General features: G+C 34.8%; 1 protein-coding gene across 1 annotated transcript in view; it reads left to right on the forward strand.

Moving 5' to 3' along the window:
• The window catches only part of LOC129132509 (guanine nucleotide-binding protein G(q) subunit alpha), a 115730-nt gene extending 96135 nt beyond the window's left edge, over positions 1-19595 (forward strand). The window contains exons 6-7 of the mRNA XM_054651700.2: positions 5155-5308; positions 8882-19595. Coding sequence (XP_054507675.1) covers positions 5155-5308; positions 8882-9072 — 345 coding nt within the window. The 3' untranslated portion in view covers positions 9073-19595. The remainder of the gene's footprint in view (positions 1-5154; positions 5309-8881) is intronic.
• Positions 19596-19663: the final 68 nt, after the last annotated feature.

Genomic DNA, 19663 nt, shown 5'->3' on the forward strand with positions numbered 1-19663 from the left:
TTAATGGATTTCAACTGTCACTTGCTTCATCTGTGTCTCTGCTGGGTACATAAAATTGCCATGTACTTTCAAGTGCAGTGTTGCAAATTCAGTTTGCAACAATTGGAGAGTTGAGAGTTCTTCTTCCAGGTGATTTAAAAATACAATTCTTATCTACAGAGACTTCTTCCCAGTCCTCTACCAGAAGCTGTTTTTTTCAGTCTAGTTTACAGAAACATTGAAGACAGTGAACAAAATAAAGGAATTATTCCTGAGCTCTATTTGAAATGGCCTCTGACTGCATTTGTGTTACTCATCAAAACATTTATACAACCATTGCAGTTTTTACTAAGATGACTAGTTACAGCAGTAGAGTTACAAGATTATACTTCGTACTGGTGGCAAAAATGCAAAGCGCTTCCAATTTTGATACTGTATTTACTTTTTTACATAGTGAAGGACTCTGCACTTACCTCCCACTTCCTCATTTCCTCTACTGTTTCCCAGGTTTTGCAAAGCAGCTTCCTTAAATATTTAGCCAAGAAATAGGCTGTAGGTCTTTCTATACAGCTTCTATACAGAAAATAATTGCTGGGGGTCTTAGTTGGGTAATAGAGACATTCCGAGTTAATACAGAGTTGTACATAAAAACCATCCAGAATGAAAGTTTTTGTCAACCAAAATAATAGAGTCCATGACAGTGACAGTAACCTTCAGAAATACTAACCTCTGCTTTTTCTGAAACTTTCGTGCGTCAGTATCTCATTTTCTACCATTATCATCTCTGAATGCCCTCTGATTCATATAAGCATTTTTGCCAGCATACAGAAGTTGCATACACAGAACAAGTAGTTTACTGAAAAATGTGTGTTTGTTTACCTCCTTGCCACCTTGTCTCTCACTGCATTCCAAGAAAATGTAGTTCCTCAGAATATGTGAAATCCTAATTTTTCTAATAGACACTGCTTGAATTGCTAACATTTTTTAAAGAGAAAAGTAATTACTATGTTTTTTGTTCAGTGTGTGAGTTACAGTACACCCACTAGATGCCACTCTAGATAGTCATAAAGGCAGTAATGGGTGAAACTCCACTAGTGCTTCTCTGTTGTTTCAGATTAATATTTTACTAAGTGTTTTCTGTCAAAGCACTGCTTGTTAGCTGGAAAATGCTGCTTTCCCTTCACTGGGTACTAGCTGATACAGCTTTTAGATGCTGTTTTAGCACTCCTGCAGGTATTCTTCGGGATCTGACAGTTGAGCACTTATAAATTACTTCAATTTTGTTATTTCTCTAATTGTAGGAGTAATTGCATTTTTCCAGAGCAACAGATAAAAAAGAGACATCCAAATGAGAAATCCATCATTTTGATAGGAAAATCGAAAGTGTACCTATAAAAATAAAATTGGAATGAGGTATACTCCTTTTTAATCCATTAAAATTTAAGGAAGAGTAGATTTGCATGTGGATAAAAATGTGGGGAAACATGGTTTATACTTCTGCTTGTATTTTTATTAATGTTTAATGGTTGTACAAAAACTTTCCAGCATAAAATCTTTTATGTAAGAAATACATGACAGAAGGACATTCCATTTTATTTTTCTTTCATAGAAACATATTTCTAGTCATAAAATTGGACAGTCATGTAGTTTATTAGTAAGTACAGTGGGTTTTTTTAATATTTATTTAAATATTAGGATAACTTTGTCCAAGATTATGTAACTTGTTTATAGTTAACAAATTCACTATTGGAGTATGTCTGCTGTATTTCTTACTCAGTTTCATAGTGATATTTTTACCTTGGACTAACAGCTTCGTCAGGTTGTATGGAAGATGGAGAATTTTACATTGGCATCTGTATATCCTTAGAACAAAAATAGAGGAACAGCTGGTGATATCAATATGTTTTTATGTAATTTGGGATTGACAGCAGACAAAAGCTGATCAGGGAAGTTACCCAGGCCAGCAGATCTTTGAGGATGGTGAAAACAGTAATCCTGATGCTAATTTTCCACGTGCCAAGCCAGAGAGGTCATGATGAGCTGTTGCTGCTGTTGAACAGAGATTGCTGTTGAAGGTTGGCTTCACTGTTGACAATGGCTGTCAGCTACTGAGAAAGCCTTGAGCCACATCCAGCTGCATGTTTCTGTACATTACTTATTCAAGTTTCTATCTGCAGCATTTTTTGTTGGAGCTGAAATAAGATTTTTCTGGAAACAATTTGGTGAGATAGAGCTGCTCATAAAAGGGGATTAAGTACTTGGACAAACTAGTAAATATTGCCTGCTCCCCATTGTTGCTGGGTTTTGGGTTTTTGTTTGTTGTGGTTTTGGTTTTTTTAGGGGTTTTGTTTGTTTGTTTGTTTGGTTTGGTTTTGAAGAGCCATACTGTAATGCTTGGTTTGGCAAAGCTTCCTTCATGTTGCATCTGACAGAAGGTCAGATCTCCAGTGCTAGTCACTTTCCATACTCCTTGTAATCGTATCCCTACTATGAGGGAAAATACTGTAACATGAAACTATCTTTTACACAAGAAATAGTGCATCCTGTTAAAGAAAGGTTTTTTCAGAAACCCATTCAACCATATGATCTTGTGATTAATTAAACTGATAAAAAATATTATGGCACATATAATCAATAAAGGAAAAGAGTAAGCATTGAAAGGAGTGAGCTATCATTAGAAACAGAAAACCAGTTTAAGACAAATTTTAGAGGATAATAAATTCTTCCAGTGTTAGAGGAATTTACTCTGGCATAAAAATTGTTTTTATCTGCTGTGACAACCATAAAAGTTGAATTGCCCTTAGTAATTGGATAAACAGAGAGACAAAAGACAGCAGAATGCTAAGCAGAGATTGAGAAGTCAAAAATCAATCACTTCAAATTTTTTCTTAATCAGTCAATAATAGTAAATTAATGAAACCATTATTGCATTTTAATCTGTAATGGCAAATTGCATTTCTTTTTACAGGCAGATAAAATTTACTTGAAAATCTCTAGGCCATTTTTCAATTCCTACAAAACATCTGCAGACAACAGATATAAATGACAACATATCAAAATGTCAGTTTACTGTCCTTAACCAGTTTGCTTCGATTTCCCTTTGAAATAATTCGCAAAGGCAAATTATAAATATAATTTCATGGTCACCTAATCTGCTGGGAAAAGCATGAAGGGCCCAGAGCCAATGTCCTGTGAAGACCTGAGGTTTTTTAGTCTAGTGAAGAAGACACAAGTACTTGCCAACAAGTAGTTCTGGAGTTACATGAAGCTAAACTTTTTGAGGTGGACCATATAACAGATATAACTATACTAGGTAGTTCCCATTGCCTTTTCTTAAGGTCTTGTTAAGAGAAGAAGTCTGTATAGAATGTTGAGAAGAAAATAGCATCTTATTAACAGTTTGTCTAAGGAGTTATGTTTTATGCTCAGCTGTGTTTACATTAGAGGTTCTTTCCTTTCAGAGTGAAATCCTGGCAGTGTTGAAATCAATATGAGTCATGAGATCTGACTGCATGAAAGCAAATGTTTTATTAGTCTGCATTAGTTTCTCAATATATAAATTCAACTATTTATTTTCATGCACTACAGCAACATGCAATAAAGTTTAACAGACCAAATTATCAGCTTTTACTGAAAAGTTGAATTAGTGTAGTATTTGTTTTTTTGTTTTCATTTTTTGTTTTATGTTTAGTGGGTTTTTCAAGTTCCCATTCATGTTTATGTTGGCCTCTCTAAAATGCAAATTGATGGAAGTAAATATACAGTTACGGCAAAACTTCCTGAGTTATCTGACAGATTGTTGTATGGCTCAGCAACAGCAGAATCTGCAGGATTCATGTTTTTGTCATCCTCTGGAGGCCCATTTGGTGGTGAAACAACTTTTTCAGGGGGCTGCAGCTTTTAAATTTTAATAATACTAAAAGGAGTAAGTTAGTTCCTGTCTTAAAAACCTTATTTTCTCTGGCTCTGTATTAACCACATCAAGTCAGCCTAACAGTTAGGAACTAATCTAATTGTAACATTATTTTACAATGACAAAAGTTTTACAAATAGAAATAACTGTAGGCTTTTCTGATATTTCAGCTATAATGCAAAGTGGTTTCAGGAGCATCTAAAGAGTTAAAGGCTAATCCAGTGGCATTGTTACCAAAAATCAGTTAAAATTAATGTAGCCCCAATGCAGCATTAAGAAGCAGGCATTCTTTATTTGGCCAGATGCACAAGGGGATAGCTCTTCCAAATACTGTATGTGCTGAGTACAGGACATTTTCTCTTTATATACTGTATTTTACATACATACATATTAATTTTCCCAGAATAAACATACATACGATCATAATTTCCCCAAAATCCTTGACATGTGGTCCCTTCCCTCTGTACTTGCATTCTTTTGTCCTGTGATTCTCTTTGGTGGTACCTGCTGGTCAGCAACCCCAAAGTCATACCTGACTGCCTGGTGAACTGGTAAAAGTTAACATAACTGGGCTGGCTGGTTGTTTTCTAGTTTTTCTTCCTACAGAATAAGCATTGTGTTCTTCCACAGGCTAGTGGGTTCTGAACAATAAGCATTGTATTAAGTCCAGGTGCAAATAATTCTTCATCTGGCAACAATGCTAGAAACAAAGGTAATAATTTACGATTTTTTAAAATTCAATGTCATAAACCTTTGTTGTTGACAAAATATATTCTCAGGTTTTAAATTTACTTGCAATTATTTTAAGCTGATCTCTAAGGATTGCTGAACTCTGTATTCAAAATTTGGGAAAGGCAAGTAAAATAAATAATGTTCTTAAACCTTGAATTGGTTGTCTTGTGTTGTTATATATGTCTCTACCATGAATGACTTGTATTTCAATAACCACCAGTGTGGTGGCTGATTGTAACTGTGCATAATCAGGTTTAGCAAATGTTCCTGTTACAACTTTCAAGTTCGTGACTAGTGTTTTAAAGAATACTTATGGCCTAACTAGCTGAATTTGCAAAAGGAAGATGCCTGAAGGTTTAATTTACTGTTTGCTCATTACTTTTAATTTAATTAATTGGATCTTATATATTGTAGGAAAGGGCAAAACAAGAAATGGATTCTTTTGCCAAATGGAGTGAAAATGCATGAATTTATTTTGAAAAAAAAATAATCTCATGACCACCAAAATTCTGCTCTCTTTTTTATTCCAGAATCGAATGGAAGAAAGCAAAGCACTCTTTAGGACAATTATCACATATCCATGGTTCCAGAACTCTTCAGTTATTCTGTTCTTAAATAAAAAAGATCTACTAGAGGAGAAAATTATGTACTCCCATCTAGTTGATTATTTTCCAGAGTATGACGGTAAGTATAATGACATGCTGTGTTTACACTGTAGTACTGGCAAATTGTGCTAGCTTGACCAAATACTAGACGGATAGATACTTTGGTATATTCCTTTAAAAAATACTAAAAAATTGTAAAAAGTGATTGAAATTTTGTGGAATTTTTAGGCTGCTAAGATTTTGATTTGTACTGTAATGACTTGTGGGTAGGATGGCAGAACCTCTATTGGGAAATTGTTGACTTTTAGATGATATTGTCATATTAGTAGTGAACCACTTTTTGTCATTTTACCAAAGTTAGGGTGAGAGTTTAAATTGAAATACAAGAGTTAAAAATAAATAGAAACATATTCCTTAATTGTACATATAGTTTTTTATATTTTTGGTGTTTTGAGGTTTGCTTTTATATAAGATTGAATACTGAAGGGGAAGTGTTATAAGCTCTCTGTAACATTCAGAGAAACAAGCAACCACCCCTTCCACCCTTTTATTGTACCTTTTAAAATTGTGCTTTAATTTTACATTGATTATATGGAGTTAATGTGTTTGTCCATAAAAAAAATTGTGGGCTGTATAAGTGTTTCTATTAAAGCTGTACTTTCAGGAAGTTCTTATGAGGGGAAAAGCTATGTATTTTGAGGTAACTGAGTGGAGGAGGCCTTGGTAACAGAGAAAAATCAAACTCATATAATAAGAGGTCTAAAGAACTAAATGTTCCTTTTTTTTTAAAGAGAGAATTGATTTTGTCCCACCAGGAAGGAATAGCTGATTGGGAAGCTGAGAAGAAGATTAAAACTCTCATGTTCAAATATGGAAAGTAATAATGGGGAAAATGTACTACTTGTTTTCTGTTAAAGAGGAAGGGAACAGAAAAAGCCTGCAGGATCAGATAATATTATTTATGAGTCAGTGTAGTTTCATAGTAATTTAGTTTCATAGTAATATACAGAAGAGATCTGGCAGTTGAGTAGAAATATCCTTGTTCTTTTGAATTTACTTTGTGTAACAGGTTCCCTAGACAACATCCCAAAGGTGAGTAGACCCTACAGTCTGCTCGTTACCTCCTCTCAAATGTTGACAAAGCCCATGTAAAATGCTTTTCCAGGGGAAAAAAAAAAAAAAAGAATTCAAACAGTTTGTAGAAACTTTGTTTCTCTTCTCCTTTGTCATTGATGAGGGGAAAAAAAACCTTTATGGACTATCAAGGATGTGGGAGTGAAGACCTGCAAGTCTTTGAGTATCTTTTGTTTCCTAATTCTGTAGATCTTGCAGGACCTAACTCCAGAGACAAAGTTACAATTTGATGTGATTACTTCTTATGGCAGGATGGAGTCTGTGGCTTGCAGAGGTGGTCCCCTCTTCTATCCCAGTGTATTTGGGATGTGGAAAGTGGGAGATCTGAGGAAGGTTTCAGAAATAGGTATTTTTAGCTGGACTGCTTCTCTCATCTTCAGAAGGGAAAAAGTAGCCTAGGAATGAGAACTGCTGGCCAGGGTGGCAAATTGGACAGATTAAATTAAGGAGTTCTGCTGCACAGTGCATTAGTAAGAGCTTTGAAAGGGAGGCCAAGCCATGCTCCTAGGTCAGTGTGTCATATGAAGACACACTTTGTATGCTAGTACTTGACAACTGACTCACAGGCTGGGAGAGGGAGAGAGGGCAAACACAAAAAGAGGATGTAGTTGGTAGGAAAATAAGAGAAAAATACTGATGTAGCACTTGTTACATAGATCTTCATGGTATCATATAGACCCAGTCATTGAAAACTGCTGATTAGGGAGAGCAGTGGGCAAGAAAGCTACTAACTCATATGACAGTTCTTTTCTAGGTTTCTTAGACCAGAACCACTTTTCTAAATTTGACATTAACTCACTCAATTTTTTTAAGTTCCTGAGGTCATACACATACCTCTCTGTGCTTGAAATCAGCTAAAAGTTTAAATAACGTAAGAGTAGAGGTGCGCAAATTTGGGTATATCTCTGAATAGGCCAATAGATCTTGAGAAAACAGTGTGTGTAGCTACTGTGAAACTGTTTAACAAAATTCTGTTAGAAACTGTCTAGAAAACTACATGATTTATTTTGATGAAATCATTGTCTTTGGAAGCCCAAGAATTTTCTTCATAAATACTCACATATATATGTGCTATTGTGAGACTTAATATTGCTGTTCTTTGTCTATAATAGAGTCTGGTATCCAAGCTAAAGGCTAGAGCCAGTTGTGTTTTAGAAGCTGTAGAAGTGTTGGACACGGCCCAATTGTCCAGTGTCCTCTGTCCTGCCTCAGAAAACTTATTATCTGTTTATATTCCCAAATCTCAGAAAATGTGTCATCTATGTATGTATGTGCATATTTGTACATCTGTTCACATGCATACAACCGTTTACTGCCAAAGCTTACTCTTCCTCCACATAGATTTGCAGCACACCAGAAAGTATGTGCTTTCTCTTTCATACATTCCCTTCCTAAATTTTAGTTGCACAAATTGGAAGTGTTACAAATTTTAAGCTTGAAGTATTAAAATAAGGTCTGTTATCCAGTTGGTGACATGTGTGGACATGTGCTGGGCACCAAACTATTGATTTTGTGATTACTGAAGGACAGAGCTACAAATAACAGCTGGATGCTGGTATATGTATTGCTGTGTAACAACAGAACTAATGAAGAGAATAGGAGGAAACAGCACTGAAAATCTGTGTTCTGTAGAAACCCACATTTCAGAAACACAAGAGCAAGGGAACAATGACTTGGTGGCAGCACTAGAATAATGGAACAGGATTCACCAGCATGTGGCTTAAGTTCTTGCTTCTGCACTGCTCTTTTGGCTGTGAAAATGAATGAATCCTCACTGTTGAAGGCTGGAAGTAATTACTTTACCTTCTGAGATCTTTTAAGCTGAAAATGTAGTTTGGTTAGATTGACTCTGTCCTTCTGAGAGTTACAACTTTAATTTAGATATGATAGGATCATTAGCATACATAATTTAGATACCAACTAAAATACTAGATACTTTAAATTGGTTAGAACATGAGCCTTTTACAGGCAACAGTTTCAGCTGGAGAGCAGCTGTGTATTTTATTATCACTTAAAATAAATTAAGTTCTATTGATGACAATGTCAGACCCAGTTCAGGATATGATTTCTCTATGCTTCCTACTAAAATCCATATAGAACTAGTAAACTTGCAGTGCCAAAATAACTGAAGTATAATTTAAATACAGTAGGTTTAGACTGGACATTCACCATTTCTACTAACTTTTTAAAAGATTTAATTATATAGCTATTTTTTTTTAATTTTCATTCTGTGCATTTATAAATCACCTGTTCTAAAACAGGTGATTTATCTTGGTAAAGAAAAAAGATAGTCAGCAGTGAAAGACCAGCTCTGACTTGGTGAACATCTAAAATTTCTTTCCATCTTTATTTTTAATAGTTCCTACCACAAGGAATGCAGCCAGTATATGATAATATTGATTAGTAAAAGGTTCCCCATCTTCTTTTAGGTGGGGATCACAGACTAAGCCTTCCTTATTTTCTTTTAAAGAAGTGGAAATACAAAGTTGACTTTAAGAAAACTGAATTTCTCTTACAGGACCACAGCGGGATGCACAGGCAGCACGAGAGTTCATCCTGAAGATGTTCGTAGACCTGAATCCAGACAGTGACAAAATTATCTACTCTCACTTCACATGTGCTACAGACACAGAGAACATCCGCTTCGTCTTTGCTGCTGTCAAGGACACAATCCTACAGTTAAACCTGAAGGAGTACAACCTGGTCTAACTGTACCTGGGGGATCCTCCAAAACCAACTTTCCATGATTGAAGATATACAAGAGGGACTGTATTATAATCTGTGAAAACAATTTGCATAATACTAATTTATTGCCGGCCTGGACTCTGTGAATGTCCACAGAGTTTGTAGTTAATATTATGATTTTATTTAAAGTATATGGAGGAAAAACAAAAGATGCTGAAGTACATTCACAGCACATTTCCTCATTTTTAGGTAAAACCATGTGACTCAATGTGTTTCAAATTCTCAGTCGTACATTTACAAAGGATAGCAATTTTTTGCTATTGAAGCAAAATCAAGCTGGTTTCCTCTTTGCCTAACCCTTTCTCTTCCCCTCCTTTCCTACTCCCCTTATCTTTTAAAAGGTACAATGGCCTTTTTTTTCCCCCAGTTGCATTCCTGGGTGAAATATTTTCTGTTGAATGATTCGGTCAGGAAAACATAATCATCACTGTTTAAGTCATCAGTATGACTTAAATTTTACAGTATGTACTTTGAAGGATCAAAAAGTATTGATACTGTGATTTTTAAATTCTTTACATGGGTGTCTTCATTCTGTCTTCACTTCTGAGACTAGAATATTTCAATTGCAAAACATAATTACAGTTGTCTAAGAATAATAAATGTAACCATAGTTTTACAGTTAAGAAAGGTGCACAGAAGACAGTTATGAAGTAATTAAGACACAATCTGGGATGTACATGGAATATGTTAGAACCTCTTTTTAATTGCCATGTGCCATTTTTTTCTCTCTTCTTTTATTCACAAATGCCAAATAGAAAAGTCGTAGACACTACATTTTCCTCAGTGGCTGGTTTTCTCAGTTGTGTGGGGTGTTTTCTCTTATGTTAGAGCTTTTTTAAGTGTTTGTTTTCCACAGTAAAAAAATTATTTTTATTGTACAAAATTCATGTTGCCAAATCTGGCTTTTTATAAAACCAATGCGCTTGAAACATAAGATACTGATTGAAATGCCAAATGGATGGGTTGGGAACTGACCTGATTGAATCAACTGCCAAATGATTAACACACACAGTTTCAGCTCATGTGTTCCCTTTTCTAGAAAGTGTACCATTTTCTAATGCCAAAACCAACATGTAAGTGAATATTCTATAAGGTGTACTGTGCACCCGCACGTAGTCTAGTAATTTAAAGACAATTTAGATCTCTCATTTTGTAAGTTATGACATGAGATTGTTTTCTGTAATAATGTCAAGGCACCTTCAGTTGTATTACAAGTTATTGATGAGAGATCACATTCAGGAATCTTTTCTGATAAGGTTGATTGTTAATTGATTCATAGGCATTTGATAGGCTTTCATGCAAAATAGCCTTTCTCAATGTTCTTTAGGAAGAGATTTATAAATGTAAATGAAGCAATGACAAAATCATTCTTGAAATTTAAATGTGCAATTTTTAACAAACAAAAGTGCAGCACATATTGATGAGCCTTTATTCCGCAGCTTAGGTTGAAGGTTTTTTGACCAGGTGCGTGATTGCTAGCAAGAAAAGTCTGTATAGAGTTCAGACATGTAATTGGATTGATTATCTATGATGCCAGCTGGCACTAGAGTGCACTTAATACAAAAACGGCTGCCACATAGCAGCAGATGGGAGGTGGAAAAAAGAATGGTTTATTAGTTGATTACCAAAGTTAACAATAAATACTAATGAGATATTTTTCATCCTTAACCCTCCCAAATTCAAAAGAACGATAATAAGAACAGTTAGTATTTTTTGCTCCCTCTTAAAACACCTTGTAATTTAAAACTGGTTGTAGGTATAGTGCAATTATGAATGCTATAATCATTGTACATACATATATATATATATATATATGGCAGCATCCATATTGGCTTTGTAATCATTAATTTTTGGCAAATTGAATGTGCTGTATTGATATGTATCTATGTAATTGTATTGTATGTCTTATAGCTAATTCACATTTTAAATAATGTTATTTTATTTACTTTTTTAAGAGAGAAGAATGTAAATTTTGTCAGTTTATTTCTGACTAGGGATTCGTTGTTGTTTTTATTTGCAAAACAAAATACTATAGTACAGAGCGGTACTAGAATCGTGCTGTATAAAATCATTTGCACATTCCTGAGTAGAAGTAAATTGGAGACACCAAGACAGAGATGATTCACATTCAAAACAATGCTCAAATCTTGTCAGGGCTTTATACAGCCGTAGAAAACAATCCTATTACAAGAACTTATGCTATTATATCTCATATTGGAACATAAACTTTAACTAGAAATTTCGGGTTTTATTTGACTGATTCGCATTAGGTTATTTTCACTTTTCTGATAGTTGTATTGGAAAAGTAAATTCAGAGATATTTCAAACCATTGTACCATAAGTACTAATGCATATATGCTGTTGCCCTACAAATACCATCATAAAATGCAAAACATCAGATCAGTCTTTCAGAAACTGTGGAAACCTTAGGTATAAAGACAACAACCAAAAAGTCACTATTGTTAACGATTTTAAGGAGTTCAAGTGTTTTATTTAATGAAACTAAAGCAGGTAGATGTAGATTGTAAAAAGTGACACTGACATTCTGAATAGGGGATCAGAACAGTGATTCTTTGTTACATACAGCTTAACAAAATTGGTCCTGATCATGCTGTAAATGCAACATGCTGCAACATGCAGCTTCTGTTTTCACAGTTCCACTGTTGATAATATCCCTTTTTTTAACCTGGGAATACATTGCCCACACTGAATTCAGTGCTATAAATGGAACTGTGGCCAAAAAAGGAAGGGGCAAAAAACAAAAAAAAGAGGGGAAAAGAAAAAAAAAGACAAAAGAAAAAAAATACAAACACAACCAAACAAAAAGCCTAGACAGTGGTGTCTAACAAACGTTTGGGGTTTTTAAATTTGTTTGGTTTTTTTTTCTTACGGGATATTGGGTGGGGGAGAAGGAAATGTGGTTCCAAGTTTTGTATAAAAACGAAACAAAAGTTTACTCATGCTTTATAGTTATATTGTGATTGCAGAAGTTTTCAAGAGTGTGTGCCACTGGGCTATTTTCTGGTATTTTTTAGGTAAGTTGAACCTGTGGCAATGTTTAGATAATTTGAGCATGTTCTGGGAAAAAAAAAATATTTGGCATGCTGAGGCAAGCTTTACATGAATCACCTAACACAGCATTGCAGTATGACAGTTTACAAAACATTTTCTTTTTAAATAACACAGCTGTTCCCACTTGTAGTATATTCCATTGTGGTGGTGGTGGTGGTGTTGCTGTTGTTTTAATTGGTGGTTACTACTATGCCTTATAGTGCTTAAGTCCAGAAGTTTGTGCCTCTAACATGAAGCTGAAGGCAAAAACATCAAGACAGAAACCCTTTTAACTTTGCCAAAATGATATGTTTTCTTTGAATGTTATAAATGGGGAGGAGGGAAGGAAAATGTCTTGGGAACCTGTGTATTCTAATGTTCACTAGCACAAGAAAGCTGTCATATGTGTTTTACAGAAACCTGGAACTTGCCTTTTTCACAAATTAACTGTCGCTGTCCTTACAGATATAGGATAATGCAACTATAAGGGCAGTTTACTTTTTATAATTCAGTCTCTTTTGATTGTCAAGGTGTATGGACTGTACTTTTTAATCATAATGCCACATGATTGTGAATCACTTTTTAAAGTTTGAAAATGGAGAAGAGACTTTTAATGCTGGATAACAGTCAGAATTGACTGCATGATTTGCAAAAACTCTATATGGGGGAAAAGGGCTGCATATAGATTTTGCTAGACTCCCAGCCTTGAGTTGTAAGGTGCAGAAGACTTTCAGATTACTCAACCTCACGACCCTTTCCTTGTTAAACATTCTTCCCAAAAGAATGAAATATTAGGAGAAAACAAGTACATGTTAATCCACATGAAAAAAAATAAAATTTAGACATTTAATTTATTACATGTGCTGCTATTCTTGGAGATCTGTGCATAGTTATCCTGCAGACTATTACATTAGTGAACTAATGAAGTGTTCACAGCATATTAACAAGGCCTACACATGACCTACCTCTAGTTAAGAGATTAGTAAAGTAGCTACGTTTTGGAGAGACTGACATAAGTAATTTAGAAAACTTAAATGTCCTGGTATTTAATTAACCATGGTATTTTAGAAATTGACGCTTTTACAAATGCGGTCCCTCTTTTGACATAAACCATAAGTTCTAGAATTTAATAGACATTAAACAACTAAAGCCTTGTTAGTTTAGTAGAAGTCTTGCAAAACAATAGCTTTAGTTTGAGAAGTGGAGCTACTGATATTTCCTCTGTTTTGCCTTCTGGTTATCTGTAGCATTTTGAGTTCTGTCAGTCATACAAGAATTTTTTCTATCTAGTCAATACATTGGGGTCACAATTTAGATGATAAAAGAATTTTATTCTAGGTTTATCTTGAGCTTTTTCACAGTAGTCATACTGCAGGTAAGAAAGGAAGAGAGATTTTGAAAACAGTTTGAAAAGATACATTAAGTTTTATGTAAATTATTTGAAGTTTTTTTGCTCTCAAAATACAGTTTAAACTGGTTTCCTCATTTACCATGCTGCAGGAAATCCTTATTTGACCAGTTATTAATATTTTTTTTCTTTTAAGGAAGGGATGTCAGAGGCATTTTTAAACTTGAGTATTTAAAATGATATTTGCTGTTCTTAAAGTGTCACATAAGTGCATGTATTGTGTGTTGCTTGAGGGATGGAAAAAGTTTTTTTTTAAAAAACTAATATTGTACAGTTTCTGCCCCTCAAAAATGTTGATGGTTAAAAATACAGTATTTTTTGCCATATCTTCATACTATAGCATCTTCATTCCTTGAAATTTAGTTTTTCTGGAATATTTGGACTTATTGTTCTCCCAAAATGATTCTTATTTGGTAAATGCTGGAGACATGTATTACTCTAAAATTACTTTTTAATTATACATGCTCCATCATCATTGTCTAAATATTACAATTTCCAGAGTATCTTTGTTACAGCCAGATGTTCAAAACATTTAGGGTTTGTTACAGCAGAGAAGGTAATTTGACAGTATTATAAAAGTTTTGGAGTTTTTTTGGCTTTTGTACAATGGAAACTCAGAAGCATGGGAGAAAAGAAATAAAACCTATGTCTCAGGAAAAGAAAATTCATACTTTGCAGACAGGAAATTTTCTTAAGGCGTTTTGGATGATTGCAGTACTACTGCAAGAGTAGTTAGTGTTTCTTAGATCTTTTTGTTCACCTATGTCATGACAGCCGTAACAGAAAGAGGCCTCTGTGCTACTTTTCAGGAGTTTGACTCATACCTGGTCAACAGTCAGTGGATCTGAGATCGTCATTACTGAAGAAATAGTATTTCAGGCAAGTTGCAAAAATTAGTTGGTTCTCTATTAAGTGAACAAAACAGTTGGGGTAAGAATCCTTACCTCAAACAGAGTGCAAACCGTTTGCCTAAGCAAAGATAAGAGTGAATGGTTCCTCATTTTTCTTTCCAGTTGCAGAATGTATGGGAGAAGGATCAGTCACTAGGAAAGGATTAATTTTATGTCTGTGTCTCAGTGAAGATAATGCCAACAAACTACAGTGTCATTGTGACCTTTAGATATGTGAAATAGATGTAGAAGCTGTATCTGTGTGATAAGTTGTGCAGACTTGTGATTAAAATCTTACATCAGATGCTATGATCATCTCACCCAATTACCAGGCACTTTGTAGGCACTGTCCCAAACATCTAGGAGTTCCAGAATATTTTAAAAATGCCACAAAATGCACAATTCTCAGTTCCTCAGGAGCACATCTGATATCAGTATCTGATACGAAGGCACCAGACCCCCTCTCACAGCTCATTACTGTTAAAAGGAGCTGCCCTCCAAGACCTCTGATCCTGGTTTTCTTCCGCTCAGAGCTTTCTCTCCCTTATGTCAGCCCTGCTGCTTTGTCAATGAACTGGGTGGAAAAACAACCAATTTATTTTTGCTCTTCTTGCTTGGCTGCTTTATTAGTCTAATTTTCAGGGCTTTTCAGCCAGTTTGGCTGACCAGTGGTTCCAAGAAGTGCTAAGCTGACCAAGTGGAAGGGGTAGAATTGTGTGGCCCAAAGGCTTAGAAATGAGGAAAAAAGGGAGTAACACTTTCCTCCCTGAAAACCTCATCCTAGTGCTGTAGTTTATAAACCCTTCATTTTATGCACTATTAGCTATTCTGGCTTGGAAGTGTTGCACTTTTCATTTTTAAAGGCCTTGATTGCATACTTAATCTAAAAAAAAAAAAAAAAGGAAACTGCAAAACAAGGAAAACTCTTGTTCCCCTTTAAGAATCACAAGTTTCTGTGTACATAGACTAAATGAAACTGTAGTCAGGACTGATGACTGATCAGAAAGAAATCAAACTTAGTGTTAAGGATAGAAAAATACAAAAATTGGACTTTTATTCATAGCACCAAAAAAACCTCAACACATAGCAAAACAAAACAAAAAAACCCCAAACAAATCAAAACTTGTTTTTTTCCAGTAAGCTCTAAAAAGAAGATGTTTTCTATCTTATTTAAAATGCTGTGTTGCTGGGCATGATATTCAAGGTTTACTGTGTTTTGTCCAAGGCACTTCTTTCTCCATTCACATTTATTTAATATCACACTCATTAATTGCTTCCTCTTCCACTCTCATTAATTGCCATCTAAAGAAAATACAGTATTGCTTTATGTATGTGCACTCTGGAATACTTTCTGATCCTTGTGAATTAAATGTAAATTGGTCTGGTAAAATTCAACTGCTGATGTGTAGTACAGCTGAAGAGGAACACACTTTCTGCTTAATCTTCTTCCTCCTGCCATTTTGTCTTGATTATTTTTTGATATCTTTATCCTGTTTGCCACAAAGAGAAGGTTTCTTGACATACCAGATTCAATTCTGGAAGTCATTGCAGAGTTGATCATACTGGCTGCATTAAAGACAAATTGTGAATAAGAACAGCTTCAGAAGGTTCCTGTAATCAGAGGAAGATACAATTAGCCTTTTGGACATGCATTTCAGAAAACTGTAACACCATAGTTGGAGTACAATCATTTGAACAATGTAGTAGGCAAACATGGCCCAAATGTTGCCATTTTAGTATGTCATTTTGCATTGTCAGTAGAGAGCTGTTTGCTAAGATGTTGCTGAAAATTTGCCTTTTTTCCTGCAGTCCTGTATGAGGCGGTTAATGCAATAATCAGGCTGGCACTCAACTGAAGGGATGCATTAATTCGACAATAAGTTCAAATGTATTCTTGCAGAGACTATTGCATAAGATTACTTTATATGATGCTAACAACAACAACAAAAAAGATACTTGCATGCATGCAGTAAATATTTAAGATATTGCACTTTTATACATTTATTATGAAGAGGAATCACTCTCTCCCTAAAAATAAAATTCCATTTATCTCACAATGAAGTATCTGGAGTCTCTTAACAATTGTCAATTACTTGTGCACACAAGTGTGATTATTGTATACTAGAGGTTAATTAATCTGTTGTCACATGCTGCAGAATACTTGGTTTATTTCAAATGCATTTGGAAAAGCCAAGTAATGTTTTTATTAGTATCTTGGTGACTACTTTTCTCATGTTTTTAGAAGAACACTCACAATTGCTGATAAGACCTGATTTATTTTAGCTCAAGAAATTAACTGATTTATTATCAAAGTTTTTTATTCAAGTGCTTTAGAACTTCACTGTTTCACCTCACTTTGCTGAAGTTAACCAACCTGAGTGTAATTGAGAGGCAAAAAGCTAGATATAAATGTAGTCAAATTTGATACTTCCCTTGCATAATAATCTTTTAATGTACAAATAAATTACATTACTATAATTTAGCTGATGGAGCTATTCCTCTTGAATTGCAACAAGCTGTGGTGGTAGTAAAAAGAAATCAGTTGTCCTTATATACATAATCATATTATTCAGATTCTTTTCAAGATGTTGGAAGGGTTCAAATAATATTATGACTCATACATGTAAAAACAGCTTAACTGATTTTCAGTATTATTTAATGGTCTAGAAATTGTTGGAATACCTTGTAAGAAGTTATAGAACTGGTGCTACAAGTGAAAGATTCTGTGGTTATGGATTAAATAATTCTCTTTTGATACATATTCAAACTTATACATGCTGATTTTATTTCTGCTAATATGACAAACAAAAGCAATTCCACTCTAGATAGCAAAACATAATCCTCAATTAAAAACCAGAAGGGCAAAGCATTACATAGCTAGAAGGTAAATACAGGGCTTAATCTAGATGATAGTATACAATGTAAATGAGCACAACAAATTTCCTAAGCAGAGAAAAGTTTATGTAAACTGAGAAATAATTTGTGAGTTGCTTAGTTGACTGTTCACTTGTTCAAGCTTAATAGAAAAGCATTTGAGATACTTTATTAGCATCTCTCTAGGAGACATCTTTAAACATTTTGAAGTTCAAAGCAAAGTAGGTTAAAAGCTCTTTCTCCCTTACTCTGATGTTCTGGAGTTGAGAAATACACACTCACTCTCACAATGCATACATTTCGGGATGTTTAAACAGATACTTCCGAATTGCAGCAGAGGGGGGTAGTGAAACACTGCAAGGCATGGAAGGCAAACCTTATGTCCCCAGTCATGTAGATGAAATTATTTTGCCAGTTGATCTGCAAAATACACATAACTTAATTATTTCGTTTGTCTTCTCAGTAGAAAATATTATGGCTTCAGTATCCTAGAACAATCATTTTAATTCTAACTGAAGAGTTCTTAATTAACAACTCTTCAGTTTTTCTAATGGAAATAGGGACAATTGTTGTCTTACCCTAGGTTACAAAAACAGCTTAACACCTTTCCTGAACTCTTGGTCATTCAATATTTGATTTGCTGTCTTGGAGAGCCACAAGTATGACCTTTATTTAGCCTTCTGTTGCACAGCAGGCAAAAAGACAGGTCCTAACCACAGGAAATTAATGAAAGGGCAGACAAATTTAGCTGCTGCAGATTCATTTTCTGCACTCTATTCATACTGACTTAGTCTTTGCTTTTAATAATTCTGTGACCAACTCAGTTTAGGAGGAAATAGTTTCCCTTGTCTGCCTGGTGGTCTTTTGATTAAAACTTCTATTCCACTCATATATATATATATGGAAAAGAAATCTGCTTCTCAGAAGAGGCTTCTTTTACAGCTGATTATCTGATATTTCCAAACATTAACTTGGTAATTGAAGGTCTGTAAGTCATAGAGGGTGTAGCATTAAAAGAAAGTGTGTATTTCCCTCATTTAGGCTGACAAGCATTATTTAAAATGCTTATGGGTACATGGAAATTGCTATTCAGTGCACAGCGATCACCTTGGCCTGCTATGTCACTTGTGAACCCAGGGCCCTAAAGAATGGAAGTTATAGCAGAAAGTCATGGTGTCAGATGTTCCTGCGTTCACAGGAAGAGTAGATATGTTGCTGCTTTTGTGGAACAAAATTTCTCTACAACAGAGATACCCATTTTCTTCCTTCTCCCTATCATTTTTATGCATAAAAAACCAACCAAACAGCAACAACAAAAAAAGCAAAACCACCACACCCAACCACAAAAACCAACCCTAACAAACAAAACCTCCCAAAGGAGCTGGGAAGGCTTATCACACACACACATTCCTGACAACAGTTTTCAGCCATGTTGTTTGAGCCTCTGAGTGCCCAGGTTTGCAAATATGACCACTGGCTGTTGATGTTGAGCCTGTAACTACATCAAGCCTGTAATGTCAGGCAGGATTTGATATGTGGTATGAAATATGTGGGTGCTGTTCCGTAAGAAGATGCCTTTCTCAAGTGGCAGGAGAAGTAAATACGTAATGACAGATGGCCATCAACCATCTACTAAGATCTATGGTGAGAACAGGCAAGACACTGGAATGTGAAGAATTCCACAGACCAAAGTTACTGGTACAGGAGGGGACTTTCTTATGGCAGAAAACTATTACACTTTAACCAAAAATACACTGGGAAAACAGCAGTGTGGCATATGTCATACCACTTAATAAAAGTTCCTTTGAAAATAAAAATTGTAAAGTCTGAGGTAATTTGCCAAGACTTCAAGGCTGTCATTAAATAAAACACAAGTTGAGAATATATCTGTGCATATACTACCTAGCAGTAAATTCGGGAGCTGTGACATTTGGAAAATGGCATATATAAATGACATAAAGAATGCAACACTAAGCCAATGACAGGCCGCACAATTTTACTTCTTTCATCATAGACAAGTACAAATGCTTTTAAGTACATTTTTCTATTTGTATGTGCACATTTCTATTGGCATAGCAAGCATATCCAGGCATTTTGTGATGACTGAGAGTGCCACAGTCTTACAGATAATGCTTACCTATGTAAAGAATTTTCAAGAAGTTATTGTAAAATCATTGTAATTTCATAGTTGTTAATGAAAACTACAAGTTGTATTTTGTTTGATTTTTTTTTGTGTTAAATTAAACAAGTTTATTTTAAAAGTGTTTTCTACAAGAGCCTGACTTTCTTGATATTTTACATCAAAATATAGCTATGGTTTTGCTGCTGGCTG

This window comes from Agelaius phoeniceus, chromosome Z (assembly GCF_051311805.1).
Source record: "Agelaius phoeniceus isolate bAgePho1 chromosome Z, bAgePho1.hap1, whole genome shotgun sequence".
NCBI classification, from domain to species: Eukaryota; Metazoa; Chordata; class Aves; order Passeriformes; family Icteridae; genus Agelaius; species Agelaius phoeniceus.